The sequence below is a fragment of the Phaethon aethereus genome (genome assembly GCF_964289735.1).
Source record: "Phaethon aethereus genome assembly, chromosome: 5".
In the NCBI taxonomy this organism is placed as follows: domain Eukaryota; kingdom Metazoa; phylum Chordata; class Aves; order Phaethontiformes; family Phaethontidae; genus Phaethon; species Phaethon aethereus.
The window spans coordinates 26,677,413-26,698,849 of record NC_138579.1 but is presented as its reverse complement, the minus strand read 5'-3'; the positions used below and the strand labels follow the sequence as shown (position 1 = coordinate 26,698,849).

Genomic DNA, 21,437 nt, shown 5'->3' with positions numbered 1-21,437 from the left:
GACAGCAGAGAAAGAGATAATGATAATGATGATGATGATGATGATAATAATAATGGAATATAAATAAGTGATGCACAATGCAACAATTGCTCACCACCTGGTGAGCAATAGTCCGTTCTCGAGCAGCGATTCCTGCCCCTGGCCAACTCCAGTTTCTATACTGAGCATGATGTTACATGGTAGGGAATATCCCTTTGGCCAATCTGGGTCAGCTGTCCTGGCTGTGCCCCTTCCCAGCTCTTTGTGTACCTCCCTGCTGGCAGAACATGGGAAGCTGAAAAGTCCTTGACTTAGTATAAGCACTACAACTACCTAGCAACAACTAAAAACATCAGTGTGCTATCAACATTATTCTCATACTAAATCCAAAAGAGCACTATACCAGCTATTGGGAAGAAAATTAACTCTATCCCAGCCCAAACCAGGACACCTGTCCTGCAATATTTGTCTTCCTTTTATTTTATGAATAAACAGCATTTTAAATGCTATCTCTCCATCTATTGTTTGGTAAAGTGTTACATTAGTATGTGTGGACCTGGTGTCTCAATTGGCTTGACTTTGCCTTGACTGGAGCTGGCTGTAACATGTCTCTTCTCTTTGTTAAAGGGTCCACCACCTAAACCCCCACGCCGGCAAGGAGGCTGGGCAGATGATCCTGTACTGGCACCTACCAAGTGAGTCCTCACCTCTTTCCTTATTAAAAGGGCCTTAGGCATGGATCAAGTGAACATCACTAGTTGGGCTTTGCTGTCACAGGCATTAGAACAGGTTTTCTGGATCTTGTAGATGGCTTGTGCCTCCAATAACATTGTAACTCCTTCAAACCATTTGAAGTGTTGCTCTTGCTTGGTTCCGCTGCCTAATGCTCTTTATAAATTGACCTGGTGGGGCTCAGAACTGTGTACATGTCACTGACTGCCAGAGGCAGTGTATTCCTTACTTTCTACAGCAACTGGAAGGAGTCAAGAACATAATAAGCATGTTAAATGCAGGAGCTGGGAGGGGGGGATTTGAGTGGTTGCGTCCTTTCCAGGAGAGTGACACATGACAGTACCCCACTGACAACAATGCAATGAACAGTTCAGGATTTAGTGATCAGCCTTGACAGTAAAGGTGAAATTTGTCAATGTTTATGTATGTATGGGGTTATGGTATAATGGAGATGGATGGAGATGGTCAGCGAGAAGAGATGGGAGGAAAAAAGTACACAAATTGTAGAGTGTAGGTTGAGAAGCCTGATGCTTATGGAGGACACCTAAGGGAAAGGAAATATCTGGACATGTTAATAGAATGGGTATGAAAACTAAAAGACCATTCAGACTGGGAGGAGATGACTTGGTTTCAAGCTATTTTTAGTTTTTCAAGCTGTAAAATTATGCTGGTGTTATATTTCCTGTTCACAGAGCTGAAGGGCTCAGACATGGAGTGATGTGAGATTGCTTGTATACACTAAGGCCTATAATGAGAGTGTATATGTCTGGACCTATACTTTGGAGACACTCTGATTTACGGAAAAGTTATCTATTTTCTTTCCTGGAACGCTGAGAATGGGAGAGAACATCCAGCAACCTGTTATACAGTCAGTATTTCTTGGGAGGTGAGAAAGTTAGTCTGTATTCTGGGGTAACCTTTCTGGAAAACAGTACTTTTCTGGGAAAATTATTACTCTGTCTCTAAAGAATAAATCTGATGAAAATCTGGAGACTGGAGTAAAGCAAAAGAATAAAGATCTCAGCTTGAACTCCTGTTCCTCTTCCTTTAACTCTGATAATGGTATTATTTTTTGAAGGCTGGCTGCAGCTAGAAGTTGCCATTGCAAAGATGCATCCAGGGTTATAAAGAAATGCCACCAATGGACCTTTGTAGGAGCAAGCAGAAGCTTTATGGAAATGTGATAGCAGAGAACAAGGGTGAATTGTATTGTTTAGAAAAAATAGATTACATAATTGTTGGCTAGGTGAAGGACTGGATTGGAGGTAATACCGTTATTCAGGGCTGTGCCTAATGTGCCCTGAAGGACAGTGTACAGGTTCCTAATGTAACAGTACTGTGCCATGTGCTTCTTTAAGATGTTTTCTATTGTTTGACGTTAGCCTCATCTGATAGATTTGGAGCAGTAGCTATCAGTGGTGCTTCTCCAGCATCCCAAATGCATGTTTTATAGATAGAGCAGGTGTCTGGCATAAATACTCCTATGAGGTATGGCTCAATTAGCTGAAGCAGCAGAACAGGAGATGGAGAGCTGCAGATCTTTCTACCATGCAACCTTGCACAGTGGAACATGGCCTGAAGATGTGCCCCTTGCTCAGTGACGCGTACAATATCATGTCATATCTGACAGTATTCTTTTCATTTGTATTAAGAGCTTTTATTGAATAAATTTTATGAAGGGGAGCTTTGCTCTGACTTTCTTTAGTCCTACGAGGCACAAGGATTGTGTACAACTAGTTCCCTGTCTTTTCTTTCCTTCAGCTGTGTATTCTCTCCATGCTAATCTCTCTCCTTCTCTCCCTTAAAAAACTCTGAGATGCTGGCCTGTAATGCTGTCTTTGTGACATATGCCAGAGTAAGGCCTTCATGTGAAAAGTCTGAGTCATCGGCTGATGTCATACCAATGTTGCTGTAGCTTTGTTGTTTCCGTTTTCTCAGGCTCTATCTCCCCACAGCTTTTCAACCAATTTGACTCAGTTTGGAAGCCCATCAAGTTAACTTGCTCCAATTTCACTAGTGTAAATGTAGTTAGAATAACATGCTGCTATTGATACATCTGAGGTAGGTATAAGTCACTTTTATGCTGGTATAGCCAAGCCTATACTTGGGAATTGTGCTGCTTAAAGTAATTTGGTTTTCAGAACTGACAGTGTTAAAATCTGTGATTTTTTTTACTTAGAAAGGAAGGATGAGCAGAGGCCCTACGGTTAGATTTTCTGTGTTGTGTAAATATATTGTGGATCAGATGGGATACTGCAGCCACTTGTGAAATGCTCTTGTAGACGTTTATGTGTTATTCTCTCCCCACTTGAGGTCTAAGCTTTTAGTTCTGTTTCTGACAGATTCAGCCAGTTGCAACTGCATACTTGTTGCTTTTCCTGCAGGGATACTTAAACTCTTTTCTGTTGTATTTCTAGTTCAGAGTCTTACCAATGTGAAATGATCACCTGAGACTGTTCTTTGTGTTTCCATTTGGCACACGTTAGAGTAGAATTTAATTTACAACCTGTTTTTCCATTTTTCTACCTTTGCTGCTCCTTCTTAGTCCCTTACCTGCCCAGCTCTTGTCATACATAGGTAAATTTGCAAATATTCTCACCATCTTGCCAATTCTTTCCATCAGACTACTGCTGTTTCAGACTGTTGCAAGATAGGAAGAGAGGGAGCGCCCTTAAAGTTTTCCAACCTGTAATTACTTTCAAAATTAATTAGCACAGATGGTGTGCAAGTAGGATAAAATATTTTATCATGAGTTCCCATAGCATTTACAAGTGTCAGATATTTAAATTCCTGACAACTATCAAAATACTGTCTTTCACTGGTAAGTTTTCAAAAGTCAAGCATGGAAAGATTACTTTGGACTCCCAGTGCCTCTGTAGAACAGCTATGATTGCTAGGAGTCCCCTTTTGTAAATCTGGACTGCAGGTTAAGTGTCTGAGCAAACCCTCAGACTTGTCCTCTGCAATCAGCAAATGAACAGTGCAAAGAAGCATCTTTCTTCCTTGCTGTCAGGGCCCTCTGCACCTGAATCTGCTGTATTTATTTGAATTTGTACTCAGAGAGAAGAATCACTTTCTATGAGAAGAGGCAGTCCCATTGCTGCCCCAGCAATATTCTAGCCCCAGTATTAGAGGAAAGGGGACCAGCCGAGAACCTAGGCAGCCACCTGGGGCCTAGTACCCTGCTGAGATTACATAAATAACAGTAATTACAGCTGGTTTTGCTACAGAAGCAGCTCTCTAACCACTGGATGGAGCCCAAGTGCCATTCTGAACGCTGTGCTGATGTCCTTAATGACATCAGTGTTGACACTTGTGACAAGCAAAGCAGAGGTTTATTGTCAGGTTATCTCATGCATTAGAAACACGACATGCCTGCCAATGGGAAAAGGAAAAGGGAACTCAGTTTTGCATACTGGTGAGGATTTGACAAAAGGATAGGTGCTTCCAGGATCCATTTAATTCAGCTGATCTCATCTATCTGACTTTCCTTGTAGAATTTCTTCCATTTTTCTCTGTATTAGTATCTTTATTTCTTTGCTTCTCGGGGCACTTCCAGTTCACTTTGGTCCTTGATCCCTTTGGATTAAGGGCAGTCAGCCCCTTAAAATTCATACAGTTCTGCAGGCAGCAACTGGGGTTGTTGCGGAATAAAAACAGCTCGTTTCAGGTGGCCCTGCAAGCAAACGCAAGTGGTGCTTTCAGTAAGAAGTCCCTTCCAGCGCCTGCATATGTACCTCCTTTCTTATACAGGGATCGTGGCAGTTTAGCAACAGGTACCCCAGCTACAACTGAAATTTCTCCTTTCTGACTGATAGATCATACCGAGTTGGAATAATCAAGGCTTGTTTAGGAAAATGACCATGCTGAAGTATTTTGGAACAGAAGTGGTGGTACAGTGTCCAGGAATGCATTTAACGAGAAGGCAAATATTAAGGGCCTGTAGGAAGGAAGGGGATGCAGTCAAGGTGACCTTTAGAGCAGGGTAATCCAACCTCTGTGTAGATATCATTTAGGGCTCTGGAGGGTGGGCAATGGTGAGATTGCACCCTGGAGTTGGAGGAAAGTTATTTAAGATATTAAGGGGGTTTATGATTCAAGGTCTCAAGAGGTAAGTAAAGTTAAAAACCTCCTGTTTCAAAAATATGGGCTTAAACTATCCTGTGTTGTATCTATGTGAAATGACCCCTGAGAGTGCCTGGTTTATAGAACCTCTAGCCATCCCTGTCTTGCACGTGGGAGCAGTAAAGTGCCCATGAGTTCCTCTATCTGACATGGTAGGGCGAAGCTTGTGTCATTGCTTCTGTCCTCTACTCCCAGCCCAGCAGTGTTGGGTAAATCTCAGGCTGGGCTTCCCTGTGACACTGCCATGTTAAGAACAGAGCCATGCTCCTGGCTGTGGGGAAGACGGCAGCCTCACTCTGCATCTCACAGTCATCTATGGATGTCCTCAATGATGTGAAGAGTATAGGCACAAAGGATCAAGGCTGCCAGGTGAGGGGTCACAACTTAGAAGAGGAAGAAAGAAAAGGAAGTCTGATTAAGTTTGGTCTTGAAGTGTCTGGTTTTGGGTTTGTCCCTGCATTGATCTGCAAGGGAATGAGGCAAGTAATGGCCCCTTGGGGACCTTCAGGACTTTCCTCTCAATGTCAGCCGTCATTTTCAATCACCCTCTCCCTCCCAGCCATTAATTTTGGCCCAGGATCATGGGGACTTGTCCATCTATCACTCCTAATTGACACTAAATGATCTGTCAGTTTATTGATGAACGGCAGGAGTGGAATTGTCACAATATATTTTACTTTCTAACAACTCCTCCTGACAATTTTACCTTGTCCATCTCACTCTCCTCACATAAATCTCCATTGGCCTCTCATTCCTTCTCTTGGGCTGATCTGGTGCCAGCCGCCTCCACACCATCGGCACGCATCAAGGACATCAAGATGGTGGTAAGCTGCAATGTGCAGGCCCAGGGTGGTTTTTTTTCCCCTCTCTCTCTCTTTCCCCCACCTCTTTTTCTTTTTTCTTTTTTTTTTTCTTTTAATAGGATGGATGTTCCAGGAATGCTAACAGGCTCTTGTCCTCTTGTCCCTCCATGTCATTGCTGGGGTGAACTCTCCTTGGTGTTTCTGTTTAGACTCTAAGTAAAGATAACTGGCAGAAAAAAGAAAGTCCCTAAAAGACAGAAGAGTCACCTGAGAATCCCTCAGTACCATGGCTGTGGTGGAGGACTTTTTTCCTTTTAATCCTGCTTCGTGTGACTTGCAAGGGTTTCCTGCAAAGGGAAAATGCTAGTCTTGTGCCCATTCCTGAATCTTTGCAGTGCCCAGAGGAGTCTGGAAAAAAGAGTTTGTGTCCCCCCCCTTTTTTTCTTTTTCCTTTTTTCTCTTTTTTTTTAAAGCTAGATTTCAGTTTATTTTTTCTCTGTTAGTAAAGTTTTCTTTGACTTCTTTTTCCTGAAAGACACTGGGCAATGGAAGAATTAGCAGGATTGTAGCCTCCTGCTCCCTTAGAAAGTGAAGCCTGCACGACAAAAACGAAACAGGAGTGTGACATTTTTGGTAACAGTCCATGTAAGCTGCTGAGGTGGCAGAGTGTGCTCAGAGTGAAGTCTCTGATTTTTTTGACTGAGGACAAAGCATGTTCCTTCCTTAGTTCTTTGCATCTCCAAGGAATTTACTAGCAGATTCAGGGGATACTATTCTTGCTGTTCCAAATATTTCAAGTTTAAAAAAGCAAAACCCTCTTGAAAAACACCTGCAACTTGCAACCTTTTTGTATTTGTCAAAGCCAAGGCTAAAAACTTGTCTGGCCTTTGTAGGTCACCTCTAAATTGGCTGTGAAATCTAGCTTAATGCAGTTTACCTGTGGAAAGAGACCTAAGATGACCTGATCTATTTGCTTGGCCCTCTTTCCCCCTCCTTCAGTCACTCTCTCCATATAATCCCTCTACTATTCTCAAGTTCTTAATCCAAGTTCTTAATATAGCTTCTTTCAGAAGCTTTTGCTCTCAGATGACAGCACAAGGTGCCACTCAGTAATAAACACCTAGTTCTTTCTAGTGTTTTTCATTTAAATGTTTTCAATGAAGCCAACCACAAGTAAAAAGTCTTTGGCCAGTTACTTCAGAATCATGAGTTTGTTCTCTGTTGTGGGATTTGAAAAAAACAACCAACCTTAGATACTTTTTCTTTGCATTCTAGTTCTGTCTCCTTTAGCAATCAGTTCTTCCATGTAACCATGCAGATCAGAAGTGTGCTTTTCCCTTTAAATGGAAACTCAAATATTCTTGTAACCTCAAATGCCATTTAGTGTGAGAGTTGGCCCTGGTGCTTACTGGAGGCCAAAGACGTGATCACTTGGATAGGAGCCGCTGTTCTCAGGGACCGAAGACGTGTGGTGGATACCTCTAGAAACTGCAGCGCTGTTTTCCCACACAGCAGGAATTTGTATTGAGTGTTGTTGTTTTTTCTGTTGCTCTGTGGGAGCTCTGAACAGCTCTGCCGGTCAGCTCTCTACCAGTGAGAGAGTGGGGGAACCCTGGGAACATCTGTTATGGGGATGATGCAGTGAGTAGGCTGAAGTTCAGTGACCCCCATGAACTCTCTCTGTCAGCTTGTTCTTTCGTGCCAGTTCCTAAAGTCCTACTTGCCAGAGCTTTCCTCCTTTGTTGTTTCTGTTAAGCAAGCCCACGTATTAGGATGTGAGGAGAAACAACACCACTTCTGCTTGAGATTGATTAGTGCCTCCAAGCCCGATTCAGCTGGAGCCAGTTTGCTGCAGTGCCTGTCAGATCCCGTCCCACAGACCATGCCTGCTCATCGCTGCGTCCTTCTTCCTCCAGTGCTATGCTCTAGGGCAGTGTGTTCAACATGTGGTCCAGGCAGCTCAGGGAGCCTGTGAGGGACCAGAAAGTGGATGGTGGGACCATTACAGTTTAAAAAAATGTGTGGAGAGATAGATAGCCATGTGCCCCAGGGCTTGGAAGTGGACGGCTCTGAGGTGACATCCAGTGATGGAAGTAAAGGCTCATGGTAGTCCTTGCTCTGCCGAAGTCAATGGCAAAACTCGCCTTGATTTTAGGAGATGTGAAGATTGAACTCCCTGATTTAATCAAGGCAAAGCTGCCTTTTCCAGGCCGCCACAGTCCAGGGAGAGGGGGCAGAAACTTAAACAACTGATCAGAGCCCCAAGGAGGGTGCAATGGGATAGACACCTAGTGGTAGTGCATTCCAGCAGGGGCTACAGTTCTGCTTTACGTGCAGCTTTGATGAGTGTTATTCATTTCCTGTGCCTCAGCAAACAAGCAGTGACCAAGATCTACACTTGGAGAGCTGGGAGAAGTGATCAGTTAGCACCCGTGCGTCATTTTGGATCTGTAATTTAGTTGTGCCTTAGGCTATTGAACAAGCTTGCAACTTGTAGCTCTCCGCCCACTCATGGTGATGGGCTCTAAAAAAATACTTGAGCAACAGAGTACAATGTGTTTTTTATCTTTCCTTCTCCCCTCCCTCAGGCCTAGACCTGAATTACAGCCTGTGCCCTAGAGGCGAAAGGCTTCGTGTCTCTGTCAGGGCTGAGCCAAGCCTTCGGTGTTGGGATGGGTATGGTTTTGGATGGAAGCGCAGAGGCAGAACGCTGGCCAAGTGGGCGCTTCACAGAATCACAGAATCACAGAATCACTAGGTTGGAAAGGACCTTCAAGATCATCAAGTCCAACCATTAATCCAGTGCCACCATGTCCCCTAAACCATGTCCTGAAGCGCCACATCCACACGTTTTTTGAACATTTCCAGAGATGGCGACTCCACCACCTCCCTGGGCAGCCTGTTCCAATGCCTGACCACTCTCTCGGTGAAGAAATTTTTCCTAATATCCAATCTAAACCTCCCCTGGCGCAACTTGAGGCCATTTCCTCTTGTCCTATCACTAGTTAGTTGGGAGAAGAGACCAACACCCTTGTCGCCACAACCCCCTTTCAGGTAGTTGTAGAGAGCAATAAGGTCTCCTCTCAGCCTCCTCTTCTTCAGACTAAACAACCCCAGTTCCCTCAGCCGCTCCTCATAAGACTTGTGCTTCAGACCCCTCACCATCTTCGTTGCCCTTCTCTGGACATGCTCCAGCACCTCAACATCCTTCTTGTAGTGAGGGGCCCAAAACTGAACACAGGATTCAAGGTGCGGCCTCACCAGTGCTGAGTACAGGGGCACAATCACTTCCCTACTCCTGCTGGCCACACTGTTCCTGATACAGGCCAGGACGCTGTTGGCCTTCTTGGCCACCTGGGCACACTGCCGGCTCATGTTCAGCCGGCTGTCAACCAGCACCCCCAGGTCCCTTTCCACCGGGCTGCTCTATAGCCACTCCTCCCCAAGCCTGGAGCGTTGCATGGGGTTGTTGTGGCCAAAGTGCAGGACCCTGCACTTGGCCTTATTAAACCTCATACAGTTGGCCTCTGCCCATCGATCCAGCCTGTCCAGATCCCTCTGCAGAGCCTTCCTCCCCTCCAGCAGATCAACACTCCCACCCAACTTGGTGTCATCTGCAAACTTACTGAGGGAGCACTCGATTCCCTCATCCAGATCATCAATAAAGATATTGAACTTTCGAATTTCGAATATTGAAATTTCGAATTTCAACGTGCTTCCTCCACGCACAGCCCATCTCTCTGCTCTCCCTTTGATCACCCTGCTGTCTGAAAGCAAAATGTATCTCTAAACACCAGGACATTCCCTTTTTTTCCCCATTTCATTCTTTTAGCAAGCGGGCAGCTTGAAGCAGCTTTCTGGTTCCATGTGATTCGTAGGGAGAAGTGGTTGAGACATGCCAGGAAATACACCGACATGCAGGCAGGTGAAATTCTATCCCCCTGCTGCCAGGGCCCTGTAAAATACCGAAAATACCCTTCGACCTCGACTTGCTCCTGCGGTGCGCGCCCGCCTCCCGGGGATAGCCCGCAGCCCCTGCAGATGGGCGCACCGCAGTCCCAGCGCCCGCATCCCTCCTCGTTCGGAGCGGAGTGGCCCGGCCCGGGGACCCGCCGCCGCCGCGGGCCGGGCGCCACGCCGTCGGGGCCCGGCAGAGGGCGGCCGCGGCCCGGCAATGAGGCAGCGCCGGCCGGAGGCCCAGGAGAGCGCGGCCGCCTCGGGGCCCGCCCCGCGGCCCGGGGCAGCGCCGGCTCGGCGCGCTGAGCCCCCGGCGAGGGGGCGAAGGGGCCGGGCAAGGCAGAGCGGCCCCCAGCGCAGGGCCGCCCGCCCGGGCAGAGGGCAGCCGGGCCGGGCGAGGGGGCCGCCGCGCTGCCAGCCCTCTCGCTTGCCGCCCTCGCCACGCTAGAGCGGGCGTTCCTGTCCAGCCGCCCGAATGCTCGTTTTAACAAGCCTCCGTAATTGCTTCCCTTTTCCATAGCTGTGTTGCCCTCCCTCACACCTCCCTGGGCGCGCAGAAGAGCGCCTCGGATCTTGCACGCTGACCTCCTGGCGCCTGGCTGTGGCTGGGTGCAGGATGCAGGTGTCTAGAGCTCTCCCGAGCTGTGGACATTAAAAGATTTCAAGGACATTTGCCCCTATTCATCCCAGTTATGTCCCCTGCTAAAATAGGTTAACGGTGTCTAATTAACCACTGCACATTGTCATGCTGCATAAAGATAGCATCCTGGCTGTTCTCTGAGCCCTGCTACTTTATCTCCATTTAGATCTCCGTGGTAGTCCATTAAATGAGAAAGAAACAGCTTAACAGAGATGATGTCTACATTAGAACTGCCTTTCACCCTTCAGCACAGAAGTTGCAAGCAGCTCTGAGGCAGCTGGGCTGTACATTAGGGGTGGGGGGGTGGGGTTGCTGATTTTGAGGTTTACCCCCCTCTCATTAATGTGGAGGGAGGATTGTTCAGAACTGAGCAAAGACAACACTGGAGTGCAACATCAGATCGATGTCCTCTGCCCCAGGACACAACTAGGAGAGAAATAGGTGTTCGGTACAAGGAGTTACATAACACGGGGTTACATGGGGTCTGTCGGGGTCTTCTGACCAGTTTCTCAGCTATTCAAAACCCTGAAATAGAGAGGGGGTCAGCAGCTGGCCAAAGCCAGAGGGAATATTCTGGGATTTTGGTTACCTCTGGGAGCGCAGACAGCCTTGCAGTGAAAGGGAATTTAAACGGAGCTGTCCAGGTGATGGAGTCGGCCCATGTTCTTTGGCCCTCCAGATACAATGAGCTCATCAGAAGAAACGACAGAAACAAAGGTATCACTGTCTCACAAAAACTGGGGGTGGCTGGTGTATAATGCAGCAGGCTGAATGCAATTCTGGGCACTGCTCCCTGGATTGTATTGTTTTGTTTGCCCTTACTTGAGTGGGTGTATCTATAGTTCATACACAATGGCTCATTTTGTAGGCACTTGTTGCTGCCCTCCCTGGGCTGTACCTCCTGCTGGAGCAAACAAACGGGGGCAGGGCACTTCTTGTTGCTGAGAACATATGAAAAGAGTAGGAAATCTGTCTGTGCTGGCTTGAGTTTACAGTCTGGTTTCTTCAATGTCTGCTTTCACTCACCACTAGAAAGCTGTGCCCATGGGGTGAATGAAGAGGATGCTGTGTACACAGGCCTGATATTCCTGAAAGATGAAATGTGGGTCTCAACGTGTTGCAATTGGCATTGATAAGCTGAGCCAGTTCTCAGGAATGGGTACTCTACGATGCTTAAAGCAGTGTGATAACTTCATGAAGAATACCTGTGGGGCTTTGCATAGCACCTGGAGGGTAAAGAGACAAGCAGGTGACTGGTTCTGCAGGAAGAGTAATTCCATGTATAGCTGAGCTCTCAGCTAAGCTTATGGAATGGACAGGGTCAGAGGTAGGGCACCTTCTGAGGATCTGTTAATGACTTCCCTTACTGCCTTGAAGGTTTTTAACCTTAGGACACAAGGCAAAGCTTGTCTTTTCTCTCAGGGTCACTTCATTAGGTAGATTTAGGTAATGCAGTTTGGTCAAAAAAGTGAAAGATTAGTCAGGAACAAACTAAAATTATTTGGTGAATTTTTTTTTCCAGTCTGAAAGAAGAAGTGAAAAAGTAATTTGATATCAAACAAAATGAAAGGAAGCCTTATTAAAAAAGAAAGGAAATAGCAGGCTGGTTGGTATCTTCTTTACCTAATAGCTCAGTCATTAAGGCCACAGAGAGTGTAAAACATGCAATTCCTTCCTGTGCTCCAGAAGTTTCATGCTAAGTTTCCAGGATAGGTCTCTACCCATGAGCTTATCAGCTGGTTTGAAATGCCAGTTTCATCAAATAATGCTATTTCAAATCATATATTAACAAACATATCTAGAACAGGTGACTGGAAGCAGATGTCTCACCTAAACAGAACAACAGTCATTTTTAGCTCCTGCTCTAGTGCCGTTGGTATTTAAATGCTCTGTATAAACCACAGTACTGTCAGCGCGAGACACTGGCATCACCCACTGCCACCTTCAGACTATGTGGCATAGGGACTAGGGTGTTCTCCTTGAAAGGGCTGACTGTGAGGCTTTAGCTTGCCCTAGAGAGAGGAGGGAACTGTCTTGTTTGACAGGAGAGTGTTCTAACAACTATGCTCTGGGATTAAAGGGGTCAGTACCATTCTCCCCTCCCAGTTTATGAATTTGTTCCCTAAATTACTATTTTTTCCAATATAGTGCAGCTATTTCATAATGAATTATTTGCTTATTGCCCTGATTAAGTCCTTTCTTAACACAACATGGAAAAGTTGAGGAAGCTTTAAGTCTCGGAACGTGAGTGAAGTAGTCTCTGCCTCTAGGACTAACGTATGACTGCCTTCCCTGTGGGCCACCTGGATATCTGTCATGACAGGGAGCTAAGGAAAAAGAAACAGAAATTGCTTACAGGGATAGCAGGAGTGACCCTCTCCTGGGAAGTATAAACATGCCGGGGGACAGGAGATGAGCAAAGATGTTAGGAGTGTGAGTACTGAGGAATAGAGTGCTATTTGGGGCTGGACAATTATCAAGACTAACGGGATCATGCTAAGAAGAGTTTTGATTGAACCTCCAGGAAATCATCTCACTGTGCAAGGCTGTGCAAAGCCATCATTTGGGATGTTTCAGCTCAGTGAGGGCCAGGCTCTGAAGGCAGGGTGTGGGAAGCAGTTCTATGAAGGCAGAAGGGAGGGATAAAATTGGATAAATCTTGCATCATCTTTCTACCTCTGTCTTCTCAGATTATAAACTTTAGTGAGAGCTGGCGGTGGGCTTTCTGAAGCGATTCTTTTCTTTCACCATAGTATCAGGGGGTTCACAAAAAATGCTTTGCACTACCACTGGGGAGAAGGATGGAGCTGGACAATTACTCCTCGCTGCAAGAGCTCTTTCCTACAGCTCCATTTCACTTCTGCCTCTTCTTATGAACAGAAGGGTGCAGACATAGCTGAAGTCTCAGATGCAGACGTCACCTACACAGCTGCACTTCTGATTATAGCACTGGATATTACTGGTCTCAGATCACTGAGTCAATGTAATCTTTAGCTTCTTACACACTGCAAGCTCCAGAGAGAGCAGTGGAGACAAGGTGCTTTCTTCTCCTCATAGCTAGACATCCCCTGTGCTCTGCTCCTTCCTCTTAGAAGAATGAATTATTCACAGGAGAGCTAGATGAGGACCATAATCTGCTAGAACAGAGAGCAGATAAGGAGATGCCTGTCCTATCTCATGGAAGTGCTTTGAAAAGAGCAGCGCAATGCAATGAAGCAATTTCTCTTACATCTTGGTGCGTCCTGGGACAGTGCATGTGGTAGAGGAGAGCCCCATGTATTCTTTGTTATGGCACCCTGACTTCAAGGGAAGGGAGAATATTTATTCCCAACGCATAGAGATGAAACTTCACTCTGCAAAATGGCCAAAGCAATCAGCGAGTGATGGAGTATCTGCTAAAAAGAAACCTGGCATTTAATTAACTTTTCAAAGTGCTGGTTCAGCAACCTCCATGTTTTACATTTTGAATATTGAACAAGCGTCCCTAATCGGGACTGAATTACTTCTGGGCTTGCTGGGGTGGAGAGCAAGGGAGCTGCCATTTGCCAGTGCCTCCCTGCCACGTTATTGTTATGAACTCCTGTTAACTCAGCCAGATCAACCCTGATTTACTGCAGTGACAGCATGTCTGACCTGAACTTGTCCAGCTCAGGTGGGGCTCCTAACCTACAAAGGCAACCAGATAATCTTTATGCACGACCAGAGGGAGGAAGGACTTGTTGATCTCACAGGGGCAGGTAGACAAAGCATAGCATCACTCCTTAATGTGCTGACCTCTCTACTCAGGTAAAGCAAACTTAACCTGCAGCTGATGGCAGATGGGATGAGAAAGTATCTGAGAAGCTAAAAAAGCAGGGAGTATGGCTTTTGCTGTATCTGGGCATGGCTGTCTTTTTGGACCCAGACTGTTCTCCTTCAATCTGATACACTCAGCGCCTTTTTGATACACTGATTTAATGGTCACCCAGAACTCTTTAAAGGTGTGATGTGTTATATTGGACCTCGTGTAGGATCTATTTTGCACAATAACAGTGATATAGGGAAAGGTGCATTTTTAAAATTTTCTCTAGCCTTTTCTAAGCATAAGCCTTTCCTTGCCTTGCAGGTCAGGAAGAAAGCATGCAGAAGAAGTAGAAGAGTAAGTTCCCATTGTCGCTGAGTCTTCTTCCACAACTTTTACATCTGATCTCATGGAGAAGGGACATGTGACTCTAAACACCAGTACACCAAGATCTGGAACTTGGGAATGGTGCAGAGCCTGGCATGAATTCATGTCATGTGTCCTGGGATGGGGCAGGGCTGGTCACTCTGTATTCCCTGGGTATGGACTAGGTGATGGCTCTGTCACTCCTATATGACAGAAAGAAGGAAAAGTAGAAAGCATCAGCTTTCCTTTCAGACCCAGCCCAGGTCCTGCTGTCTGCAGCCTAGGGGTTTGTCTCAGATACAAGGCACTCTGAGCTCATTTCTGCTAAGTCCAGCAATGAGGAGTATGGAAGAAGGTCAGTCTGCAGGCTAAGCGTACCTGGCAGCTCTCCCCTTGACAGGCCAGGAGGCTTGTGGGGAGGAAGGGGACAAAACAAGATGCTTTTCTGGGCTTGCAATTGAAATTCTTTCTTCCTTGTGTTTTGCTGCAGCCATCGTCTCAGACAGCAGAGCCTGGAGGCATCAGATGATGGAGGAGGTAAGATATCGCCTACTTGACTGCAAGAAGTGCCTTCATGCATGTCTGGGGGTTCTCCAGTAAAGTGAGCAGAAGCATCTTCTAAGAAATTGCAAGGAAACAAACCACCCTGGGGGTAAACAAATGTGGGAGCTGCTTACGACTCCCCAGCTGATGAATGAGGGAGAGAGAGCAAAGGAGATGGAGAGGAGGATGAGGATGTGAACCTGTAGTCTAACTCTGGGTCTTCATTAACACAGCATGATAAAACACCTTTGGGAAGAAGGAAAGTGTTGAGGACACACTTTTCTCTGTGATTACCTCCACATGGAGAATAGCGGACTGGGGCAAAAAGAGAGCTAAAAGAGCAATAAAAGGTTAAGAGCAGAGAATGGAATCACTGCTGTCCCCTAGTTTAGGTGATAGTATGCTCTACTTAAAGCCTCTCTTACGTTTTATGGTAACATCCTTATTTTGTTCCCATCAGGACAAGTGTCTGCACCACTCTCCTGGGGTCTCTGGCATGAGAGAATTCTTAATTTAAAAAAATCCTCTTGTCCTAACTTGTCCTAAGATCATAAATCATAAGCTAAACATAGGCACTGGTGGGTAATCCCATCCCATCCCTGTACAGGCTGCTGTGAAATCTACTTGACTCCTGACTTAGCACTAGTTTTCTTTATAGTGTATATCACCTGCTCTTCTAGGACTGGATTAGTCAAGAGAAATCTCAGGAAAAATCCACAGTATAAATTTTGAGACAAGTACTAGAGAACTGTGGGGAGCATAGAAATTCATTAAAGTCTCTAGGCGCTACCTCAGTTTTCAAGGGCTAAGAATTGTATACAGTGTATAAAAAATTTCATCTGTAAAATATCACCAAGCATGAGAAGAATTACCAGGAGTCACAAAGGATCAGACATCAGTATGCTTAATGAGATTAAATGAAGACTTATTTGGGTCTTCCAGACAGATTAAGCATTGCAACATATGACTGCCAGAAGTGGCACCTTTATAGCATTGGCATCTTCAGAATAGGCTTAATTCTCCCCTTGGGAAGTTTCTTGGGCTTCTTAAATTTCAGTGTATGTCACTGAGGCTGATAGTCTGTTCTGAGCAGCTCTTTGACTGTTTGCATACACGCTGTCCTTCTTGTTGAACTTTAGTCATGTATTCAAAGTGTAATAACTGTCTTTGCTAACCAGGCATAAAAATGCTTGCCACATATTTGCATGTGACTTTTAGTGCTGCAAGACCTTGGGTAATAAATACAGAATAGAATTGATGCAGAATGTGGTATGAAGACATGGCGAGTCCTAATACACTTCATTTATTTATCTGTGCCTAACCCATGGTTAACAGTTGAATTTGGATTGTTTGCAAACCAGAGTTCATCTTTGGATTAAATCTATGTCTTAGAAGAAGGATCCCACTTAATCTGCTTATGGTTCCTACCCAGGCAGTTTCTGGCACGGTCAAATACACTGGGTTGTGGATCTAATTTGCATATGGAAAAATCTCTGAATGGATCAGTGCATTGCATGCTTGTGGTCCTATTTCTACAGGGAGATTAAGCAAGCTGTTCTGGGATAGTTTTCCATATGGGCTGAGCAATTACAGTGAAGAAAAGTGACATATAAACAACCTCCAATGAATAAAATTACTTTTTTGAATAAGCAGAGAGATGCAAATAACTGCCCAGTGCGGAAGGCAGGGAATAGCATGCTGAGGCTGTGCAGTAAGTTGAGCTGTATCAGCCTCCCCTTTGCACAGAACTGCACTTGGACTTCAGTCCTTAACTGTAACAGTAGAGGTCAGATTCTAAACATACAAAAATCAAGACATTGGTGTATGGATCCCCAAGGATGGGTCACGGTTATTTTGTGCTGCATAATGTGTTAGCTTGTACACCTTAATATGAACAGGCGCAGTTGCGTAATGATTGCTGCTGTCAACCAACACATTTGGATTGCCTTCCTTTAACCTATTAGAAAGCTGAGCTGTACCATTCCATTAACATTGTCCCCCATCCAACCTTTTCATTAGAAGAATGAAGGACAAAACTATATGCCCTTAAAAAGGTATTCTTGTGTATTTGAAACGTGCTCAGTTGTGATCATTTATACATCACTAACACCCAGAGGCTCAGAATTTGGAGTCCATTGGAGAAAGTGTTAAAAAAGCATAGGGCCTGAAGAGAGCCCAGTTTGGCCTGTGGAGAATGGAGGGAAGGTTTTACAGCCAAGGGGAGGCTTTTGGGCTTGATATGCCTTGTAGTTTCAGAAATAAAAGTACAATTCTCTCACTGCCTCTGGCAGTTCACCCTCTGCATGAAATAGCACCTGATTCCGCATCTCCATGGGAGTTTGGGAGAGAAGAGCAGTTGCTTCTCAGGCTGCGTGGAAAGACTGAAGTAATATGGGAGATTGTGAGTGGGTGGACCAGACAGGGACATGCATGGAACTATCTGCAATTTCAGACATTCCTTGCAGTGGCACAGGGAGACCCAGAAGGGGCAAGTCATCCATACCGTGCAATACAAACTGTTGAAATACTAGCAGTGAAGTACCCTGGCTCAGGTCGTGCTCAGAATTCATTTTCTCTAATCCATATTTTTTCTTCGTAGAGGCTAGTACAGGACAAGAGAACCACTTTAGAGGAGCCAGTTTTGAGTTATAGGAAAGCAAAGACTTGTGTTCAACTAAAAGCACCATATGCTCCTGTAAAACTCCAGGCTGGAAGGACTGTTTTCAAAAAGTGCTGCGTCTCTCCAGAAATAGCTCTGGAGTGTCTAGTTGATGGATATTGGGGTTTCCTACAGCACCTGCTGTGAGCTTAGTGCCCATCCTCCTGAACACACACTGGTACGTGCTAGCACACAGGCAGAGCAAATGGATAACGCACCTCTGCTAGGTGGATGTGTGTCCAGCTGAACCTTGTCATGGTGGGGGGGCAGCTCCTCTGCATGGTGGGAAACCTGCTTTAGCAGGATTTAATGTATCACAACTTGAGGAATAATAAACCTTCACAAGCAACACAAAAGTGTTTAATTCCTAAAGGACAGGCCTAGTTGAGTCACTTTTGGCCAGGGGCAATTGGGGGCTTAATGCTGTGTATGTAGCAATCTGGGCAATCTGAGAGAGAGGAGTTTAAGGGTAATTGCTCAATTTTCTGTCCATGTCAACAGGGGAAATGGGCAGCAGTGACTGAGCTCTGTACGGCAGGGAAACTGCATGAGATGGGAGATGTGAGACTCTCCATGGAATTTAAAAAGTGCTGTGTGCAGAGCGCTGCTTCCTTTTCTGTAGCAGCCAAGAGCTTCTCCCAAGTGCAGACTATTCTTTGTCATGAGGTGGGAGGGAAGACAGGACAACCAAGTTCATGCTGAAGGGCTTTCCCCTCCCTTTGCTCCTTTCTCCAGCAGGGCAGTAGTGTCTCTGCTTCGACTTTGCTTGGGTATTTCATTTGGCTTTACTCTGCTTGTGTATATCTTTCTGGCATGCAGTTACAAAGGGCTTTTTCCTCTTGGGGTGAGAAATGCTGGTATTCCCCCCTCCCATTCTGTCAGCAAACTGCTTTGTCCTTTTGGCTAAAAGTTTCTCTGTTGTTCCTTTCTTGTCCACCAGTTCTGTGCTGCTGAGTTGCACTCCCCCAGATGCCTGTCTCCTCACTACATTGCCCTTGGATTTTTCTCCTCAGCACTCTATGGGGGCTTGTTAGCTAAAGTTGTCATCTCTCTCCCGGCTATCTTTCCCCCATAGACTATTGCCCCATCTTCAGAAGTCCCTTCCCCCCTGCTCTCTGTTACCCTTGGGATGCATACCTCCTAGAACAGGGCTTGTCTTGGAGGATTGGGATGTGATGTGTGACTCTGTCTGCAGGAACAACGGCTTGTTGTTTTAAAGCAGATAGTGTGTGTGAATGAGGCAGCTGATTGAAATGAAAGCCAGACTATGCTATACAGACAACCCAAACCTGACCTGCAGGTGAGGAAATCTGCCAGGAGACAGTCACTAGATCTCTGCCCTCAAGGCAAAACCCCTTCCTGCCTGCTGGGAAGCCTCCTCAAGGAAGCAGAGCTGATGATTAGACCTCTCTATACAAAGTCAAACCTCTAGAAGGACTTCTTACCCTTCTGGTGTGTGCCAGCAGCTCCTTTGCATTTGAACAGGATGGAAGTCCAGGCTCTGCGCACAACAGAGGAGGAAATGGGTGTATGCCATGGTCCCCTCATCCTTCTGGGGAGTGATGTCTGTCTGTCAGGTGGGAGACAGCCCTTACAGGATATCCAGTACCTGGAATTCACAGCCATAAAGTAGCAAACACCTCTTGAGCTGCATGCAGATATGCACTGATGATGAAATTGCTCCAAACAGAGCTGAGAATGGAGCGCAGTGTGGATTATTGCCGACTCTGTCATTCCTGATAAAGTTTGCCAGTTTCTTCCCTGGTGAGCTGCTGGTTTTACAGAACACACCAAGTGCTGGTGGATTCCAGCTGAGGAATGGAATGTCCTGAGCTGCAAGGACAGCTGCATTGGCTGAGCATGAGGGTAAGAGAGGGGAATTTGCAGGAAGTGTCAGGGAGATGGCCAATGGGTACTTCATAGGCTCAGGAGGCAGTGGTGGAGTGGTTTGGGCTAAGTGGGTGAAAAGTTATGAGCATCAGTGAAATGGAGATGGCATGAAAAACATGGTGTTTTGGAAGTGGTGTGAATGGGCTGAAGAGAGGGGCCTGGGGCAGACAGTGACAGTGACTGCTGAGTTTCTGGGGTTTTGCACTTTGACTTCGTGTGTGGCTCTGTCAGCACACCGCAGTCTTCCCCTTGGCTGCTCCCCTAACATGCTACCCCGCGTCTGTGCGCAAGGTCAGTGAAGGGCAGGCTCAGCTCAGCCTGATGGCTTCCACTGAGCTGTTGGTCCAGGCCAGTTTGAACTCCTCCAGTGACTGCTGGCAGGCTCTGGTGCTCAAGGAAAGCTCCCTCCTGACAACTACAGTGGGCAGTGGGGAGCAGAGAATACATCCCAAGTGATATGTCTGAAGTTCTATTTGAAACAGCAGACCACTGGCCAAAGGGCAGTGGGTAGCTTAATTGGAAGGGAGCACACACAGCTTGTTGGGGTCTGAAAATGATCATCTGGGTAAGCATCTTCCATCACTAAATTCTGTGATATGGTAGATACACAGTCATATTGGGTTTGTGATTGCTGAGTCCATAAGTGTAGTTGACGGACTAGGTTTACCTAAAACACCCTTTAAGAAAAAGCTCTTGAAAGATGATTACAGAATTGAGACACCATCATTTAAAACTGCCCGAGGCAAACTCCTTTGAAAATTGCAGCAGTGGAGGGACAGAGAGAGAACCGCGTAGCCCTTGATTGTAGTGTCGTTCCCTCAGGACCCGTACCCCCTCCCCCTCAGTTTCTCATCTGATATGAGAGAGAGCAGCAGTAAGATTCCTCATCTGTCTTATGAAAATCTGATTCTGAGTGGCTCTGATCAAACCCGTCTGGCTGTCAGCAGCGGTGGCCTTGTGTGGAGGGAGGGAGGCTTCTGAGGAGTTGCTGGATGTGGAAGTGTCACGGGTGCTGCCGATCAAAGTGGCATTTTTTAATAAATATATATAAGAAAAAATAAAAAACCTAAGGATTTAGCATAAAAGAAATGTAGTTTGTCTTGTTTTTCCAGCGTAACATGAAAAGGATGAAATAGAATCAGACATGCCTGCTCCCAAACATACTTCCACAGGAGCATCCTGAGAAGCTGCTTTCCCTGCCCCAGTAATGCTCTAATGCAAAATCACTCATCTCCAACATTGTTGAGGAGGGTTTTGTGTTTCTGAGTTCACCAGACACGCCCTGGGCACCTCATGCCTTCTCATCTGCTGCCCCACTACCTTCTGAGTATGTTTCAGCACGGGAATACTGCAAAGGAAAAGGGAAAAGCCTTTGAAAAGAGGAAAACAGATGTTACTGAAAAGGAGGGCAGGCACAGTGCTGTGTCAGGGAGCTGCTGGTAGGGCTAGGAGGTGTGTTGCCACTCTAAATGCCGATAACCTTAGGAATATGGTGGACTTCAGGTCCTGAACCTGGCCTTTAGTCTCTCCTGTCTTCTGCTGCTGGTGAACAAACCTATGCATTAAGAGATTCCTCATCTTTAAAGCCGTCAGTGTTTGCTCTTACTTCTTGCACAATACAAGCCACGGATTACTGCCTGTTGAAGCCCTGCACTGAGCCCAGCGATTCATCTGATGGGGCTGTTCTGTGCCCTGGCTCTCTTCATGCTTTGCAGGGGTTGAAACTGGGCAAAGGGTTTGTGTCAGTAGCAGCCTTGGGAAGTAGCAAATGTGCCTGATGCCTGTCCCCAGCAAGCACTCAGGTGCGGAAGAAGCCATGCCACGCCAAGCAGTCTGTGAAAGCACAACACTAAGGAAGTCTCATGGACCACTTGACCTCCCAGCCAGTCATCTGTCTAGCTGACAGTATCATCAGAGCTTGGTGGCTGAAGAAAAAAATTATTTTGTCTGATGCAAGGCACA

At 46.1% G+C, this 21,437-nt stretch overlaps 1 protein-coding gene across 1 annotated transcript in view; it reads left to right on the top strand.

Moving 5' to 3' along the window:
• IFT43 (intraflagellar transport 43) overlaps nt 1-21,437 on the top strand; it is a gene marked incomplete at both ends in the record, with an annotated part of 46,070 nt that overhangs the window by 16,075 nt on the left and 8,558 nt on the right. Inside the window, 3 exons of the mRNA XM_082000326.1 lie at nt 607-674; nt 14,342-14,374; nt 14,874-14,920. Of these exons, the coding sequence (XP_081856452.1) occupies nt 607-674; nt 14,342-14,374; nt 14,874-14,920 (148 nt within the window). The remainder of the gene's footprint in view (nt 1-606; nt 675-14,341; nt 14,375-14,873; nt 14,921-21,437) is intronic.